Source organism: Salmo salar, chromosome ssa10, assembly GCF_905237065.1.
Source record: "Salmo salar chromosome ssa10, Ssal_v3.1, whole genome shotgun sequence".
NCBI lineage: Eukaryota > Metazoa > Chordata > Actinopteri > Salmoniformes > Salmonidae > Salmo > Salmo salar.
In genome coordinates, this window is record NC_059451.1 from 59,640,634 (window position 1) to 59,658,662 (window position 18,029).

Below are 18,029 nucleotides of genomic sequence, written 5' to 3' on the forward strand. Positions count from 1 at the left end.
CGGCAGGGCAGGAGGGCAGCGCGCGGCAGGGCAGGAGGGCAGCGCGCGGCAGGGCAGGAGGGCAGCAGCGCACAGCAGGGCAGGAGGGCAGCAGCGCACAGCAGGGCAGGAGGGCAGCAGCGCACAGCAGGGCAGGAGGGCAGCAGCGCACAGCAGGGCAGGAGGGCAGCAGCGCACAGCAGGGCAGGAGGGCAGCAGCGCACAGCAGGGCAGGAGGGCAGCAGCGCACAGCAGGGCAGGAGGGCAGCAGCGCACAGCAGGGCAGGAGGGCAGCAGCGCACAGCAGGGCAGGAGGGCAGCAGCGCGCAGGAGGGCAGCAGCGCACAGCAGGGCAGGAGGGCAGCAGCGCACAGCAGGGCAGGAGGGCAGCAGCGCACAGCAGGGCAGGAGGGCAGCAGCGCACAGCAGGGCAGGAGGGCAGCAGCGCACAGCAGGGCAGGAGGGCAGCAGCGCGGCAGGAGGGCAGCGCGCGGCAGGAGGGCAGCGCGCGGCAGGAGGGCAGCGCGCGGCAGGAGGGCAGCGCGCGGCAGGACATTAGGACAGCGCACACAGCAGGACAGCGTACGGCAGGAGAGCCGGACAGCACACAGTAGGACAGCGTACGGCAGGACAGCACACGGCAGGACAGTAGGGCAGCGCACAGCAGGGCAGGAGGGCAGCGCGCGGCAGCGCGCGGCAGGAGGGCAGCGCGGCAGCGCGCGGCAGGAGGGCAGCGCGACAGCACGCGACAGCACGCGGCAGGAGGACAGCGTGCGCGGCAGCACGCGGCAGGACAGCGCGCGCGGCAGGACTGCCGGACAGCGCGCGCGGCAGGACTGCCGGACAGCGCGCGCGGCAGGACACTCTCTCTCTCTCTCTGTCTCCCTCCTCTGTCTTTATCTCTCTCTCTCTCTCTCTCTCTGCCTCCCTCCTCTGTCTTTATCTCCCTCTCTCTCTCTCTGTCTCCCTCTGTCTTTATCTCTCTCTCCTGTCTATCTCTCTCTCCTGTCTTTATCTCTCTCTCTCTGTCTCCCTCCTCTGTCTTTATCTCTCTCTCTCTCTCTCTCTCTCTGTCTCCCTCCTCTGTCTTTATCTCTCTCTCTCTCTCTCTCTGCCTCCCTCCTCTGTCTTTATCTCCCTCTCTCTCTCTCTGTCTCCCTCTGTCTTTATCTCTCTCTCCTGTCTATCTCTCTCTCCTGTCTTTATCTCTCTCTCTGTCTCCCTCCTCTGTCTTTATCTCTCTCTCTCTCTCTCTCTCTCTCTCTCTCTGTCTCCCTCCTCTGTCTTTACTCTCTCTCTCTCTCTCTCTCTCTCTCTCTCTGCCTCCCTCCTCTGTCTTTATCTCCCTCTCTCTCTCTCTGTCTCCCTCTGTCTTTATCTCTCTCTCCTGTCTATCTCTCTCTCCTGTCTTTATCTCTCTCTCTCTGTCTCCCTCCTCTGTCTTTATCTCTCTCTCTCTCTCTCTCTCTGTCTCCCTCCTCTGTCTTTATCTCTCTCTCTCTCTCTCTCTCTCTCTCTGTCTCCCTCCTCTGTCTTTATCTCTCTCTCTCTCTCTCTCTCTCTGCCTCCCTCCTCTGTCTTTATCTCCCTCTCTCTCTCTCTGTCTCCCTCTGTCTTTATCTCTCTCTCCTGTCTATCTCTCTCTCCTGTCTTTATCTCTCTCTGTCTGTCTCTCTGTCTCTCTCTCTGTTCCCAGGGTCTCTATGATAACTTCCTGTCTCTCTCTCTGTTCCCAGGGTCTCTATGATAACTTCCTGTCTATGCGTGTGAAGGACCCCAGTCTTGGCGGAGTGTGTGAGGCTCTGGATTGGCTGGGCTTCTCAGACGGGTTGACCCAGGCCATGCTGCAAGGACAAAACTTCTCTCTGCTTCGATACCAGCCCTTCCTCCCTGTTGCTTTCCACTTCCTGTTTGCTCACACACACGTCCCCCGCATCAACTACCCCCACAGCCAGTATGAGGTAGACACACACACACACACACACACACACACTGCATAACATCTGTCCTAAACTATGATGATGTTCCTCAAGGGTCTGTTCTAGAACCTCTGTAATTTCAGCCATAACTCTCTATAATAATACACTTCTCTCTTCCTCTCTTCTCTCTTCCTCTCTTCCTCTCTTCCTCTTGTCCCCCTCTCTTCCCCCTCTCTTCCTCCTCTCTTCCTCCTCTCTTCCCCCTCCTCTCTTCCCCCTCCTCTCTTCCCCCTCCTCTCTTCCCCCTCCTCTCTTCCCCCTCCTCTCTTCCCCCTCTCTCCTCTCTTCCCCCTCTCTCCTCTTGTCCCCCTCTCTCCTCTTGTCCCCCTCTCTCCTCTTGTCCCCCTCTCTCCTCTTGTCCCCCTCTCTCCTCTTGTCCCCCTCTCTCCTCTCTTCCTCTCCTCCTCTCGTCCCCCTCTCTTCTCCCTCTCCTCCTCTCTTCTCTCCTCTCTTCCTCCTCACGTCCTCCTCTCTTCCTCCTCTTCCTCCTCTCTTCCCCCTCTCTCCTCTTGTCCCCCTCTCTCCTCTCTTCCTCCTCTCCTCTCGCCCCCCTCTCTTCCCCCCTCTCTTCCCCCTCTCTTCCCCCTCTCTTCCCCTCTCTTCCCTCTCTTCCCCCTCTTCCCCCCTCTTCCCCCTCTCTTCCCCCTCTCTTCCCCCTCTCTTCCCCCTCTCTTCCCCCTCTCTTCCCCCCTCTCTTCGTCCTCTCTTCTCCTCTCTTCCCCCTCTCTCCTCTTGTCCTCTCCTCTCTTTCCCCCTCTCTTCTCTCTTCCCCGTCTCTGCTCTTGTCCTCTTCTCTCTCCTCTCTTCTCTCCTCTCCTCTCTCTCCAGGCTCTAACTAAGACCTCAGCCAGCAGGAACGCTCTGGCGGCCATGTTGTCTGAAGTCCCAGCATGCATCAGGACCAGAATCAGTGAGCTCAGTCTCAGTCTGGACATTCTGTCTCTCCTGCTGGAAATCATCTGTCCTAAACTACGACCTGTAGGTACACACACACACACACACACACACACACACACACACATAGTGGATTATATCTGTCCTAAACAATTCATTGTTCAGGAGTCTTATGGCTTGGGGGTAAAAACTGTTGAGAAGCCTTTTGGTCCTAGACTTGGCGCTCCGGTACCGCTTGTCGTGCGGTAGCAGAGAGAACAGTCTATGACTGGGGTGGCTGGGGTCTTTGACAATTTTTAGGGCCTTCCTCTGACACCGCCTGCTGTAGAGGTCCTGGATGGCAGGAAGCTTGGCCCCAGTGATGTACTGGGCCGTACGCACTACCCTCTGTAGCGCCTTGCGGTCGGAGGCTGAGCAGTTTCCATACCGGGCGGTGATGCAGCCGGTCAGGATGCTCTCGATGGTGCAGCTGTAAAACTTTTTGATGATCTGGGGGCCCATGTCAAATCTTTTCAGTCTCCTGAGGGGGATTAGGTGTTGTCTTGCTTCACGACTGTCATGTTGTGCTTGGACCATGATAGTTTGTTGGTGATGTGGACACCGAGGAACTTGAAGCTCTCAACCTGCTCCACTACAGCCCCGTCGATGAGAATGGGGGCGTGCTCGGTCCTCCTTTTCCTGTAGTCCACGATCAGCTCCTTTGTCTTGATCGCGTTGAGGGAGAGGTTGTTATTCTGGCACCACACTGCCAGGTCTCTGACCTCCTCCCTATAGGCTGTCTCATCGTTGTCGGTGATCAGACCTACCACTGTTGTCGTTGTCAGCAAGCTTAATGATGGTGTTGGAGTCGTGCCTGGCCATGCAGTCGTGGGTGAACAGGGAGTACAGGAGGGGACTGAGCACGCACCTCTGGGGAGCTCCAGTGTTGAGGATCAGCAGGGCAGATCTCTTGTTGCCTACCCATACCACCCGGGGGCGTCCCGTCAGGAAGTCCAGGATCCAGTTACAGAGGGAGGTGTTTAGTCCCAGGGTCCTTAGCTTAGTGATGAGCTTTGTGGGCACTATGGTGTTGAACGCTGAGCTGTAGCCAATTAATATTATTCTCACATAGGTGTTCCTTTTGTCCAGGTGGGAAAGGCCAGTGTGGAGTGCGATTTGAAATTGCTTCATCTGTGGATCTGTTGGGGTGATATGCGATTTGAAATGGGTGTAGAGTTTCCGGGATGATGGTGTTGTGAGCTATGACCTGACTTTCAAAGCACTTCATGGCTACCGACGTGAGTGCTACTGGTCGGTAGTCATTTAGGCAGGTTACCTTCGCTTCCTTGGGCACAGGGACTATGGTGGTCTGCTTGAAACATGTTGGTATTACAGACTCAGTCAGGGAGAGGTTGAAAATGTCAGTGAAGACACTTGCCAGTTGTTCAGCGCATGCTGGCCCTGCGGCTTTGTGAATGTTGACTTGTTTAAAGGTCTTGCTCACATCGGCTACTGTGAGCGTTTACCACACAGTCATCCAGAACAGCTGGTGCTGTCGTGCATGCTTCAGTGTTGCTTGCCTCGAAGCGAGCATAAATGGCATTTAGCTCGTCTGGTAGGGCTCGCGTCACTGGGCAGCTCGCGGGTGGGTTTCCCTTTGTAGTCCGTAATAGTTTGCTAGCCCTGCCACATCCGACGAGCGTCAGAGCCGGTGTAGTAGGATTCAATCTTAGTCCTGTATTGATGCTTTGCTTGTTTGAGGGTTCATCTGAGGGCATAGAGGGATTTCTTAGAAGCGTCGGGATTAGTCTCCCGCTCCTTGAAAGCGGCAGCTCTAGCCTTTAGCTCGGTGCGGATGTTACCTGGAAATCCGTGGCTTCTGGTGAATAACAGGAAGTGGTTAGTAACATGTTCCTGTTTGTCCAGGTGAACCCCCAGCTGGTCCTCTCCAGAGGGGGAGTTAGGTGGTGAATAACAGGAAGTGGGTAGTAACAAGTTCCTGTTTGTCCAGGTGAACCCCCAGCTGGTCCTCTCCAGGGGGGAGTTAGGTGGTGAATAACAGGAAGTGGGTAGTAACGTGTTTCCTGTTTGTCCAGGTGAACCCCCAGCTGGTCCTCTCTGGGGGGGGTTAGGTGGTGAATAACAGGAAGTGGGTAGTAACGTGTTTCCTGTTTGTCCAGGTGAACCCCCAGCTGGTCCTCTCTGGGGGGAGTTAGGTGGTGAATAACAGGAAGTGGGTAGTAACGTGTTTCCTGTTTGTCCAGGTGAACCCCCAGCTGGTCCTCTCTGGGGGGGGTTAGGTGGTGAATAACAGGAAGTGGGTAGTAATGTGTTTCCTGTTTGTCCAGGTGAACCCTCAGCTGTTCAGCGACAGAGAGAAACAGCAGCTGGTCGATCTGATCGACACCATGATCTCCTACAACCTCTCGTACAGACAGGACAGAACGCCTGATGGACAATACGTCTACGTTCTGGAGCCGTGAGTAACACACACACACACCTAACGCACACACACACACACACACACACACACCTAACGCGCGCGCACACACACCTAACGCACAACACACACACCTAACGCACACACACACGGGGCCCTGACCACGTGTGTGTGTGTGTGTGTGTGTGTAGGCGCGTGGAGCAGGTGGTGTGTTTCCCAGGCTTGCCCCCCCGCAGACAGCTGACCTACCAGACCAAACAGACGATCAGCAGAGAGACTGACCAGGAGAGGATGAGGAGAGCAGAATCACTGATGCAGCTACGCAACCCGCACACGGTCAGTTACACACACACACACACAAACACACACACGGTCAGACACACACACGGTCAGTTACACACACACACACACACACACACGGTCAGACACACACACACACATGGTCAGACACACACACACACGGTCAGACACACACACACACACACACACACACACACATAGGGGGGTATCAGAGTATTAGATTATAGAGAATGGATCATGGTGTGTAGGGGGGTACCAGAGTGTTAGATTATAGAGAATGGATCATGGTGTGTAGGGGGGGTACCAGAGTGTTAGATTATAGAGAATGGATCATGGTGTGTAGGGGGGGTACCAGAGTGTTAGATTATAGAGAATGGATCATGGTGTGTAGGGGGGGTACCAGAGTGTGGATTCAAATCATGTTTTTTCTGTCTGTCTGTCTGTCTGTCTGTCTGTCTGTCTGTCTGTCTGTCTGTCTGTCTGTCTGTCTGTCTGTCTGTCTGTCTGTCTGTCTGTCTGTCTGTCTGTCTCAGGAGGAGAAGGTGAAGCAGCCTAAGGTGGTGACGACGTCGTCAGTCAGGAACCACCAGCAGAGGCTGGAGAACATCCTGAGGAACACTGTAGTCGAGATCAGGGTGAGAACACACGGTATTCACACACCCACGGTATTCACACACCCACGGTATTCACACACCCACACGGTATTCACACACACACACACACACACGGTATTCACACACACACACACAGTATTCTCACACACACACACACACACACACACACACAGTATTCACACACCTTTATTTGGAAAGTGGTGGATCTGATCCTAGATCAATACAACAGGTGTAGACCTTACAGTGAAATGCTGATTTACAGGCCCTAACCAAGAATGCAGGTTTTTTTCAATCCTGATAAGTATACAAGTAACAAGTAAGTAATAAAGAGCAGCAGTAAAATAACAATAGCGAGGCTATATACAGGGGTACCGGTACAGAGTCAATGTGGAGGCTATATACAGGGGGTACCGGTACAGAGTCAATGTGGAGGCTATATACAGGGGGTACCGGTACAGAGTCAATGTGGAGGCTATATACAGTAGTACCGGTACAGAGTCAATGTGGAGGCTATATACAGGGGGTACCGGTACAGAGTCAATGTGGAGGCTTGGGGGGGTAGAAGCTGTTCAGCTATTCTTTGTGAATACAGCAAATCAGTCACTCAGACTGTCAGTCACTCACTGTCTGTCAGTCACTCACTGTCTGTCAGTCACTCACTGTCTGTCAGTCACTCACTGTCTGTCAGTCACTCACTGTCTGTCAGTCACTCACTGTCTGTCAGTCACTCACTGTCTGTCAGTCACTCACTGTCTGTCAGTCACTCAGACAGTCACAGTCACTCAGACAGTCACAGTCACTCAGACAGTCACTCAGACAGTCACTCAGTCAGTCACACACTCACAGTCAGACACTCAGACACTCAGTCACTCAGACACTCAGACACTCAGTCACTCAGACAGTGAGACAGTCAGTCAGATACTCAGACAGTCACTCAGACAGTCACTCAGACACTCACAGTCACTCAGTGAGTCAGTCAGTCAGACTGATATTCAGTCAGTCATATAATCAGTCTGTCACTCACTCTGTCACTCACTCACTCACTCAGACTGGCAGTCACTCACTCACTCACTCAGACTGGCAGTCACTCACTCACTCACTCACTCACTCACTCAGACTGGCAGTCACTCACTCACTCACTCACTCACTCAGACTGGCAGTCACTCACTCACTCACTCACTCACTCAGACTGGCAGTCACTCACTCACTCACTCACTCACTCACTCAGACTGGCAGTCACTCACTCACTCACTCACTCAGACTGGCAGTCACTCACTCACTCACTCACTCAGACTGGCACTCACTCACTCACTCACTCACTCACTCACTCACTCACTCACTCAGACTGGCAGTCAGTCAGATACTCAGCCAGACAGTCAGATAGTCACACAGACAGTCAGTCAGACTGATATTCAGCCAGTCATACACTCACTCTGTCACTCACTCTGTCACTCACTCACTCTGTCACTCACTCACTCTGTCACTCTGTCACTCTGTCACTCTGTCACTCTGTCACTCTGTCACTCTGTCACTCACAGTCAGATAGTCAGTCAGACAATATTTGGTGTTTTATGTAATTATCTCTGTACCTCTTTCTCTCTCTCCAGTTTATCTCCATCTGTCTCCCTCTCTCTCTCTCTCTCTCCAGTATCTCTCCATCTAGCCTTCACCCCAAGGCTCTTATCTATTTGTTTTTAACTTCTCACTTGATTAATAAACATCCATAAAGATAAAATAAAGATAAATATTTCTGAAATGTGCACTGGTTCACTTCCTCGTGGATTTAACAGAATGGAGTGGTGTTAATGTGGTATATCTAGGAGGACAAAGCTAATCTCAAGGAAGGAGAGAATCACGACAGAGAGGGAGAGGGGGAGGGAGAGAGAGAGAGGGAGGGAGAGACTGAGGGAGGGATGGGAGGGAGAGACTGAGGGAGGGACGGAGGGGAAGAGAGAGGGACGGAGAGGGAGAGACAGATGGAGGGAGAGACAGATGGAGGGAGAGACAGATGGAGGGAGAGACAGATGGAGGGAGAGACAGATGGAGGGATGGAGAGAGAGAGGGTGATGAGCCCAGATCCCAGGAGCTCTGAAACCAGGTTAATGACAGATGGTGTGTATTAGACTCTGAAACCAGGTTAATGGTGTGTATTAGACTCTGAAACCAGGTTAATGGTGTGTATTAGACTCTGAAACCAGGTTAATGGTGTGTATTAGACTCTGAAACCAGGTTAATGACAGATGGTGTGTATTAGACTCTGAAATCAGGTTAATGACAGATGGTGTGTATTAGACTCTGAAACCAGGTTAATGACAGATGCTGTGTATTAGACTCTGAAACCAGGTTAATAACAGATGGTGTGTATTAGACTCTGAAACCAGGTTAATGACAGATGGTGTGTATTAGTCTCTGAAACCAGGTTAATGACAGATGGTGTGTATTAGTCTCTGAAACCAGGTTAATGACAGATGGTGTGTATTAGTCTCTGAAACCAGGTTAATGACAGATGGTGTGTATTAGTCTCTGAAACCAGGTTAATGGTGTGTATTAGACTCTGAAACCAGGTTATTGGTGTGTATTAGTCTCTGAAACCAGGTTAATGGTGTGTATTAGACTCTGAAACCAGGTTAATGCTGTGTATTAGACTCTGAAACCAGGTTAATGACAGATGGTGTGTATTAGACTCTGAAACCAGGTTAATGACTGGATAAGAGCGCTGTTAAATTACTAAAATGTCGTCTGTGTTGCAGCCGGAGGTGGATTTCTTTGGCCGAGCCGTCGCCCCCAAGGAGAAACCACAGGTGGTCTCTGCTACAGGTAACATTACATTTAACGTAGCATCTCTGCTAGAGGTAACAATACATTTAACGTAGCATCTCTGATCCAGGTAACATTACATTTAACGTAGCATCTCTGATCCAGGTAACATTACATTTAACGTAGCATCTCTGATCCAGGTAACAACACATTTAACGTAGCATCTGTGATTCAGGTAACAATACATTTAACGTAGCATCTCTGCTACAGGTAACAATACATTTAACGTAGCATCTCTGCTACAGGTAACATTACATTTAACGTAGCATCTCTGCTACAGGTAACAATACATTTAACGTAGCATCTCTGCTACAGGTAACAATACATTTAACGTAGCATCTCTGCTACAGGTAACAATACATTTAACGTAGCATCTCTGCTACAGGTAACAACACATTTAACGTAGCATCTGTGATTCAGGTAACAATACATTTAACGTAGCGTCTCTGCTACAGGTAACAATACATTTAACGTAGCGTCTCTGCTACAGGTAACATTACATTTAACGTAGCATCTCTGCTACAGGTAACAACACATTTAACGTAGCATCTGTGATTCAGGTAACAACACATTTAACGTAGCGTCTCTGCTACAGGTAACAATACATTTATTGTATTGTTACCTGCAATCAATCCCCCATTGCTGACTACAAATGATCTATAACTTGGCTAATAACTCACTAACTAGAAAAGGATATTAACAATATGCACACGTGGCTACATGCAGCTCTCGATTTGATCTCAAAACAAGTGCATCTACTCACGACCGCTCATGCTGTAAACACAGTCCAGTGCATCTACTCACGACCGCTCATGCTGTAAACACAGTCCAGTTCAAAGTGAATGGCACAGATCCATACATGGCAATGGTCTATTTGCATATAGGCCTACTGCAGCTCTGATTGGTTATGGCGCACCGGTCTGTGTACGAGCTGAGTAGTGCGTGTCAATGCAATAGAATCCTACTCCGATGCGTTCTGCCTACAACAAACTCTCTTGCGTAGTTCGTTTTGTTTCGGTATGTTGCATTGAAAGTGTCTAATATCGTGTTGATTCGATCACAACAGCCACAGTAAAGGGACACGTTGATAGTGTTAACAAGAGAAAACTCTAGAACGGCGGTAACGGTTCACGATTACTTTCTGGGTCCAAACACAAGCCGAGATCTACCCGCTCAGATTAGTTTTTTTTAAATGGCTTTAAAAAAAAATGTAAGCCTATACAACAACCAGTTGATGGACTAGGAATGTCTTGGAGATGGACGTGACCACTCTGCTTTAGGAAGGTCAGGCTGGTTCTTATCTTCTGGGGGCTGATATTACTGTCTCAGTCCCCGGGGGAGGGAGACACGGGGCAGTCTGGGGGCTGATATTACTGTCTCAGTCCCCGGGGGGGAGACACGGGGCAGTCTGGGGGCTGATGAGGGAACATTGTTCATATGTCTGTATCTGTGTGTGTTTTAACCATAAACTGTCTCTCTCTCCGTCTGTCACTAGGGGAGGTGTGTGTGGAGGTTGCCATGGGGACAGCGGTTGGCAACAGTGACGTGTGGTTCCGTTTCAACGAGGGCGTGTCCAACGCCGTGCGACGCAACATCTACATCAGAGAACTGCTATAACACACACACACACACGTTAGAATGTTAGTATGTAAATGACCACGAGTCAATCTGTCAAACCACCTCTTTATTATGTTTGATTGACAGTGGAAACAGCCAATAAAAACGTTTGTATTCTGATTGACAGTAGAAACAGCCAATAAAATCATTTGTATTCTGATTGACAGTAGAAACAGCCAATAAAAACAGTGTATTCTGATTGACAGTGGGGTAAAAAGCCAATAAAAAGTGAGTTTGTTGTTAACTAAAATCAATCTGGTTCTTTTAACAAAGGAAGGGAGCTACTTTCAATGCAGGACATTCTGCTCATAGGAAGGAAGGGGACTACTTTCAATGCAGGACATGCTGCTCACAGGAAGGAAGGGGACTACTTTCAACTAAAACCATAGACATGGATGTACAAATAAATAGGACGGGATAACTTTGTGTGTGTGTGTCTCAGTGTTGTGTGTGTATCCGTGTGTGCGTCCGTTAGAGGATCACACATTTGCCTTTCTCCACCCAGGGGTTGGCCCTCATCAGCTCTGGGTTCAGGAACGGGTCGTCACACACACACCCCTCGATCCATTTCACCAGCCTGCCAAGAGAACACACACACACACACCCCGTTAGACCACACCCCTCGATCCACTGGGATTCAATCCGATCTCAGGTTGAGGTTCTAGGTGTTTTTTAAAGGTTCTGATTGGGCCGACAGTGTTTACCGGGAATAGGATCTCCCCTAACGCGGAAACATGTGCCTTTTAAAACCCATGATGGGTTTGAATCACAGACTTCGACAAGTTTGCTAGATTGAACCCCAGACTTCGACAAGTTTGCTAGATTGAATCCCGGGCTTAGACAAGGTTGCTAGATTGAATCCCAGACTTGGACAAGGTTGCTAGATTGAATCCCAGACTTGGACAAGGTTGCTAGATTGAATCCCAGACTTGGACAAGGTTGCTAGATTGAATCCCAGACTTGGACAAGGTTGCTAGATTGAATCCCAGACTTAGACAAGGTTGCTAGATTGAATCCCGGACTTAGACAAGGTTGCTAGATTGAATCCCGGACTTAGACAAGGTTGCTAGATTGAATCCTAGATGAGACTTGTTTTTACAACCTGACCCAACAATCCGAACTATTCACTATTCACTATTGTTTCTGCCTGAACAGCTTTAAATATGTCAACCAAAGTGCAGCAGCCTAGTGGTTAGAGCACTGGGCCGGTCAACGAAAGGTCCCTGGTTTGAATACCGGAGCGGAACAAGCTGAACAATCTGTTGATGTGACCTTGAGCAAGGCATTTAAACCCATAATGATTTCCAGGGAGGGACATACAACTGTGGCTGACCCTGTAAAACAACACATTACACTGCACCTATCATACTACTATATAGATCACAGTGGTGTGGAGACCAGCCAACATCACTATATAGATCACAGTGGTGTGGAGACCAGCCAACACCACTATATAGATCACAGTGGTGTGGAGACCAGTGGACCACTATAGAGATCACAGTGGTGTGGAGACCAGTAGTGAATGCATGCATTTCATACATTTTTTTTTTCTTCTGTGCTGGCCCCCCATGGGAATCGAACCCACAACCCTGGCATTGCAAACACCATGCTCTACCAACTGAGCTACAGGGAACCCCTGTTTTAATACATTTGCAAACATTTCTGTAAACCTGTTTTCAATTTGTCATTATGGGATATTGTGTCTAGATTGCTGAGGATTTTTTGGTATTTAATATATTTTAAAGGCTGTAACGTAACAAAAGGGTCGTCCAAAGGGGAGCACTTCACACGCGTGGCGTGTGAAGTGCTCATAACTTACTTTAAAACCTGTTGGGGATCTGATCCCGGTATTGGGATTTATTGTCAAGAGACCATGGCGAGAAATTCAAAACTGCAAGAATCTAATAATTTCAATTTCTCAAACAATCAACTATTTTTCACCATTTGAAAGATAAACATCTCCTAAATCCAACCACATTGTCCGATTTCAAAGAGGCTTTACGGCGAAAGCATAAAGTTAGGTTATGTTAGGAGAGTACATTGAAAATAGCTGTGTGTAATGTTTTGTCAATTCAAAGACAGGCGTCACCAAAAGCAGATAACCAGCTAAAATGATGCACTAACCTTTGACAATCTTCCTCAGATGACACTCCTAGGACATTATGTTATACAATACATGCATTTTTTGTTCCATCAAGTTCATATTTATATCCAAAAACAGCATTTTACAGTAGCGGTGAAATTCAGAATTTTTTTCCCCTCAAATGCTTCCGGTGAATCAACGTTACAATTTACAAAATTACTATTCGAAAACATTGGTAAATTATAATGTTGTCATTCAAAGAATTATAGTTTAACATTTCGTAAATGCTACTGCATTGCCAGATTTCAAAATAACTTTACTGGGAAATCACACTTTGCAATAAACGGGGTGCTGTGCTAAGAACAATAGGCTAGGATATACAGGTTAGCACCATCTTGTAACCATCTAATATCAATAATACTATTGTCAATAATCCCTTACCTTTGATTATCTTCATCCATTGGCACTTCCAGGAATCCCAGGTCCACAACAAATGTGGTTTCTTTCGACAAAGTTCATAATTTATGTCCAAATAACTCCAAGTTGTTCCATGTTGTTAGCGCTTCGGTAGGCTACTCAAAAGTAGGGGGGAGTCACGACGAAAAGTTGTAAAAATTATCTATTTACGTTCGTTCAAACATGTCAAACGTTGTTTAGCATCAATCTTTAGGGCCATTTTTAACGTGAAACATCAGTAATGTTTCAACCCGACCTCTCCTGTGTCTTGAAAAACGTTTTTGAAAAATGTCTCGCCTCACATGAATGCGCAATAATGAAGTGAGGACATCCCAGGGACGTCAACTTCTCTTCCTTGTCATCCGGTCTCTGTTCATCATAGACGCTTCAAACAACTTTATAAAGATCGTTGACATCTAGTGGAAGCCGTAGGAAGTGCGAAATGAATCCTTTGTCACTGTGTGATCTATTAGCAATGACTCGAAAATAGTACAGCCACAAAATTCTCATTTCCTGGTTGTATTTTTCTCAGGTTTTTGCCTGCCATATGAGTTTTGTTATACTTACAGACACCATTCAAACAGTTTTAGAAAATTCAGAGTGTTTTCCATCCAAATCTGTTAATAATATGCATATCCTAGCTTCTGAGTTGGTGTAGGAGGCAGTTAAAAATGGGCACATATTTTTTTCAAAATTCTCAATACTGCCCCCTAGCCCCAACAGGTTGAAACACTAATACAAAAACAACCGACAACAGTTCCATCAGGTGAACATACACTAAACAGGAAAACAACTACCCACAAACAACAGGAAAAAAACACCCCTACTAAATATGACCTCCAATTAGAGGCAACGAGGAACAGCTGCCTCTAATTGAAGGTCAACCCAATAAACCTCAACATAGAAATAGATAACTAGAACTCAAGCTTAGAAATAGAGAACATAGAACAAACACAAACACCCCCGTTACGCCCTGACTACTCTACCGTAGAAAATAAGAACTTATATTGGTGAGGACGTGACAGTAAGACAGGGGAACCTATCTCAACATGACAGAAAGTAAGACAGTGGAACCCATCTCAACATGACAGAAAGTAAGACAGTGGAACCCATCTCAACATGACAGAAAGTAAGACAGGGGAACCCATCTCAACATGACAGAAAGTAAGACAGGAGAACCCATCTCAACATGACAGAAAGTAAGACAGGAGAACCTATTTCAACATGACGGAGAGTAAGACAGGGGAACCTATTTCTCAGCTGTGAGTTGTTATTTTTTTCATTTTCGTTTTGTTTCGGTATGTTGCATTGAAAGTGTCTAATATCGTGTTGATTCGAGCACTCCTGGAAGTGACAGATTTTGACTCATATTGAGTGATAAGACTGAGCTATTTAAAAACACTTTTTCAACATTTCAAGATAGCAGTTAGTTCAGTTTGATCTTATTAAAGACAGCTGTATATTATTTTTTTGACCCAAAAATATTCTATGTTCACACCCACTTTTTTTGCACTATGTTTGAAGGCTGTCAACTTCTCAGGAGGAGAATCACTTAGCCTTTCAACTAATTTTCAAATGATAGGATGCCTATTTAAAAACACTTTTTCAACATTTCAAGATAGCAGTTAGTTCAGTTTTATCTTATTAAAGACAGCTGTATAATTTTTTTATTCATTTTGACATATTTTTTGGGACCACTTTTTTTGCTCTGTTTGAAGGCTGTCAGCTTCTTCTCAGGAAGAGAATCACTTAGCCTTTCGACTAATTTTCAAATTATAGGATGCCTATTTTAAAACACTTTCTCTACATTTCAAGATAGCAGTTAGTTAATATTGAGCATATCAAAGACAGCTGCAACTTTATTTTATAAATTTTCACACAAATTTTTTTTTACCCAAAATTATTCTAATTCCACAGTCTCTGTCAATGAACTATGTTGAGCTGTGTGCCTGGTGATTGAACAGGTTACCAGGTGTGTTTTTGAATATAGTTCTTAATGGCTTCAGTGGTGTGCTGGGGTCCATTGCTTGCTAAGGGGGAACCTCCCACCCGGGTTTAGCCAACAGGGGGCGCACCCAACCCCTCTAGTAAAACTGAATGTTCTCTCTCTCTCTCTCTCTCTCTCTCTCTCTCTCTCTCTCTCTCTCTCTCTCTCTCTCTCTCTCTCTCTCAGGCTATGAAAAAGCCCCACCTCCTCTCGCTCAGCCATTCTTACTGTTGGATACATAAATATCCAACAAGTCAACACACTGGAGACATGACCTTCTGTTATTATTAACAACTGTTTAATTAACAGACAGAGACACAATGGTAGAGTTTAGTCTCTCCACCTGACTCTTTCTGCTTTTCACAAAGAAAGATATTATATTTTACAGAGATCTTGTGTTAGAAATACTCACCAATTTAGTTTTTACTCTGGTTTTTTATCCTCAGTAGTGTAGAATTTATTATGCTGTTTAATTAAACTGACCTGTCCGACGGATACGGAAGTACCCCGGAGAAATATAAATATCTGAACCAAAGAGTTTCTAAACCAAGAGGCGCAACATTGCGAGACTTCTGGGAACAGAAATAGACCTAAACTGACCTGTCCGACGGATACGGAAGCACCCCGGAACATAAATATCTGAACCACTTCCGGGAACATTTATGAAATAGACCTAAACTGACCTGTCCAGGGGTGTTTTGAGAAATCAATGAGAAGAAGAAGTGAACAAATCTTCCTTATATATAGTTGTTAATTTTCACCTGAAATCTTTAAAGTCACAATCTAGATTCAAGACAATGTTTTTAAAAGTAGTTGAACCATGTTATTACTCTAACCTCGTGAAAATAACTAATTGACACGTTTTCATTTTCGGCAGAAACAACTTTATATAATATATATATATATATAAAATCAAAGTCACGCTATTGTGATATATATATATAGCGTGACTTTGATTTTGACTTTGACTTTGATTTTTTGCGCAGTTCGGCATTGACGTCGCTTATAATAAGTGTGATCGGTGGATTTCTATTGGAGAAGCAGTTTATTCTGGACCATCCAATCACAAGCGAGAAAAAATAACTTTAACCCGGAAATAGTTAACCCAAAGAGTTTTACCGCGGAAATTAAGCAGATAGACTGAGACGGGAGAAGAATTAAAAACAAATAAAAAACCACTGAACAGACTGAAAAAAAGTAGTATTAAATAGATATTATTGTCATCATATTATTATTATACACTAGTAAAAGACCTCGGCAGGTCAGTCACATAGAGATATTAAACTTTGACCGACTACTATGGACGAGGAGTACGACGAGATGTTCGGGACACCGGACGAGTACGAACAACAGTTCGCCGATGAGCTGCAGGTTCTGGCTGAGATGGACTGTGAGTAGTAGTCAAGCTAGACGGAATAACAAGTTAATCTGGTCTGGGGCCTGTTGCACAAAACTAGGATAAGGGATTAAGCCAGGATATCTTGGTGATCCTGGCTCAATTGATCCGTAATCCGGTTGCACTAAAGATGGATAGGGGGCAGGAGGATATGTTATGGTATAAATTACCATGGAGATTTATTCTGTGGAGCTAGCCTGCTCCAGACCAGGCTAAATTCCAGGATCTATTTAATCTCATCCCTAATGTCAGTCAGCAGTCACCACAAATGGAAACCAATAGTTATTTCACTGCTCACTATACATTGTTATCACATAACTAGACCCACTGTCATTATTTAAACGTTTGTGATCATTAATTTCAATGATTTTGGATAAAAAATAATTTTTAGATTATGTTGCTATCATTAGATAATTTACAGTTTCCCATAGACTATAAGGCTATATATAAAATGATAGAATATTAGGGCCACAGAGGGGAAAAAAACACAAGTAATAATATTGTAACCGGTTGTTTTAAAGGAGGACAGTTGTTAAAATGACAGATGTGGGGCATTTCGTGAAATTGTACTTCAGTATGGTTTCATAAACAAAGACATGCTGATGTGCCAGAATATTAAGTATCACATTGTCATAAGTATCAAAACTGTAAAAACAATATGTAGCTTTTCTGCAGAAAGAACCAGCCTCATAAATTTATGACTTTATCCTTTTTCTTCAGTGTGGCCCTAGTACTCTGTCATATAAACAAATACACATTCCATATGAATATAAAAACACAATGTGTAACATTATGTTCCTTTATTGAATAAGGACAAAACAAAGCAGGTAAACCATCAGCTCCTTTCGAAACTGAAGTCACAGTGACTACAAGATGGAAAGCACAGAATCCAAGCATATTATACAAAATGATACATACACATTCAAAGGTCTGTATATAACACACCCTGCATGTCTGCACACTAAAATAAATGCAGGACAAATCCATACACATCAACTGAACAGACAAATGAATGGATGCAGTAGCCTCCCTGCAGCCTTGTATTACACACAGTATACCGCACAAACATCATAAGAGGCCAAATTCGTAAAAAAACGAACCCAAAAAAACCCAATTCCTCTGCCACCGCAGGACATATTTAACCAAAATTGAAAGCACACATACTAACTAAAATAATTCAACACATATTGGTCCCTCAGCAGCCGACCACTGTCGTCATCAGGGAAGATTGCCGGATTGTCCCAGTCCATGGCTGGTGGCACTCTGGGGGCCCTCTCCTTCCTCAGGCAGGCCACATTGTGGAGGACAGCACAAGCCACAGTAATATCACATGCCCTAACAGGGCTGACCCTTAATTTGTGAAGGCAGTGAAAGCGTGCCTTCAGGAGGCCAAAGGTCATTTCAACTCTGGCCCTGGTCCTGGCATGGGCATGGTTGTAGGCCTGCTGTGCTTCCTGGGGGTCTGTGAAAGGTGTCAGGAGAAAAGGC

The 18,029-nt window shown here is 46.3% G+C and overlaps 2 protein-coding genes and 1 long non-coding RNA gene across 3 annotated transcripts in view; 2 read left to right on the forward strand and 1 right to left on the reverse strand.

Annotated features, from left to right (window-relative positions):
- LOC123724431 (chromosome transmission fidelity protein 18 homolog) overlaps positions 1–10,869 on the forward strand; it is a 35,833-nt gene extending 24,964 nt beyond the window's left edge. The window contains 7 exon segments of the mRNA XM_045688005.1: positions 1,716–1,940; positions 2,787–2,936; positions 5,180–5,310; positions 5,463–5,607; positions 6,105–6,206; positions 8,936–9,002; positions 10,498–10,869. Of these exon segments, the coding sequence (XP_045543961.1) occupies positions 1,716–1,940; positions 2,787–2,936; positions 5,180–5,310; positions 5,463–5,607; positions 6,105–6,206; positions 8,936–9,002; positions 10,498–10,619 (942 nt within the window). The 3' untranslated portion in view covers positions 10,620–10,869.
- On the reverse strand, positions 10,675–15,745 carry LOC123724432 (uncharacterized). Its single transcript, XR_006756982.1, has 2 exons — positions 15,558–15,745; positions 10,675–11,196 (listed from the first exon to the last, which is right to left on the reverse strand). It is a non-coding gene; the product is annotated as an uncharacterized lncRNA (long non-coding RNA).
- Positions 15,746–16,249: 504 nt separating this feature from the next.
- Positions 16,250–18,029, forward strand: part of LOC106589977 (chromosome transmission fidelity protein 18 homolog) — a 39,264-nt gene continuing 37,484 nt past the window's right edge. Inside the window, exon 1 of the mRNA XM_045688004.1 lies at positions 16,250–16,535. Within this exon, the coding sequence (XP_045543960.1) occupies positions 16,445–16,535 (91 nt within the window). The 5' untranslated portion in view covers positions 16,250–16,444. The remainder of the gene's footprint in view (positions 16,536–18,029) is intronic.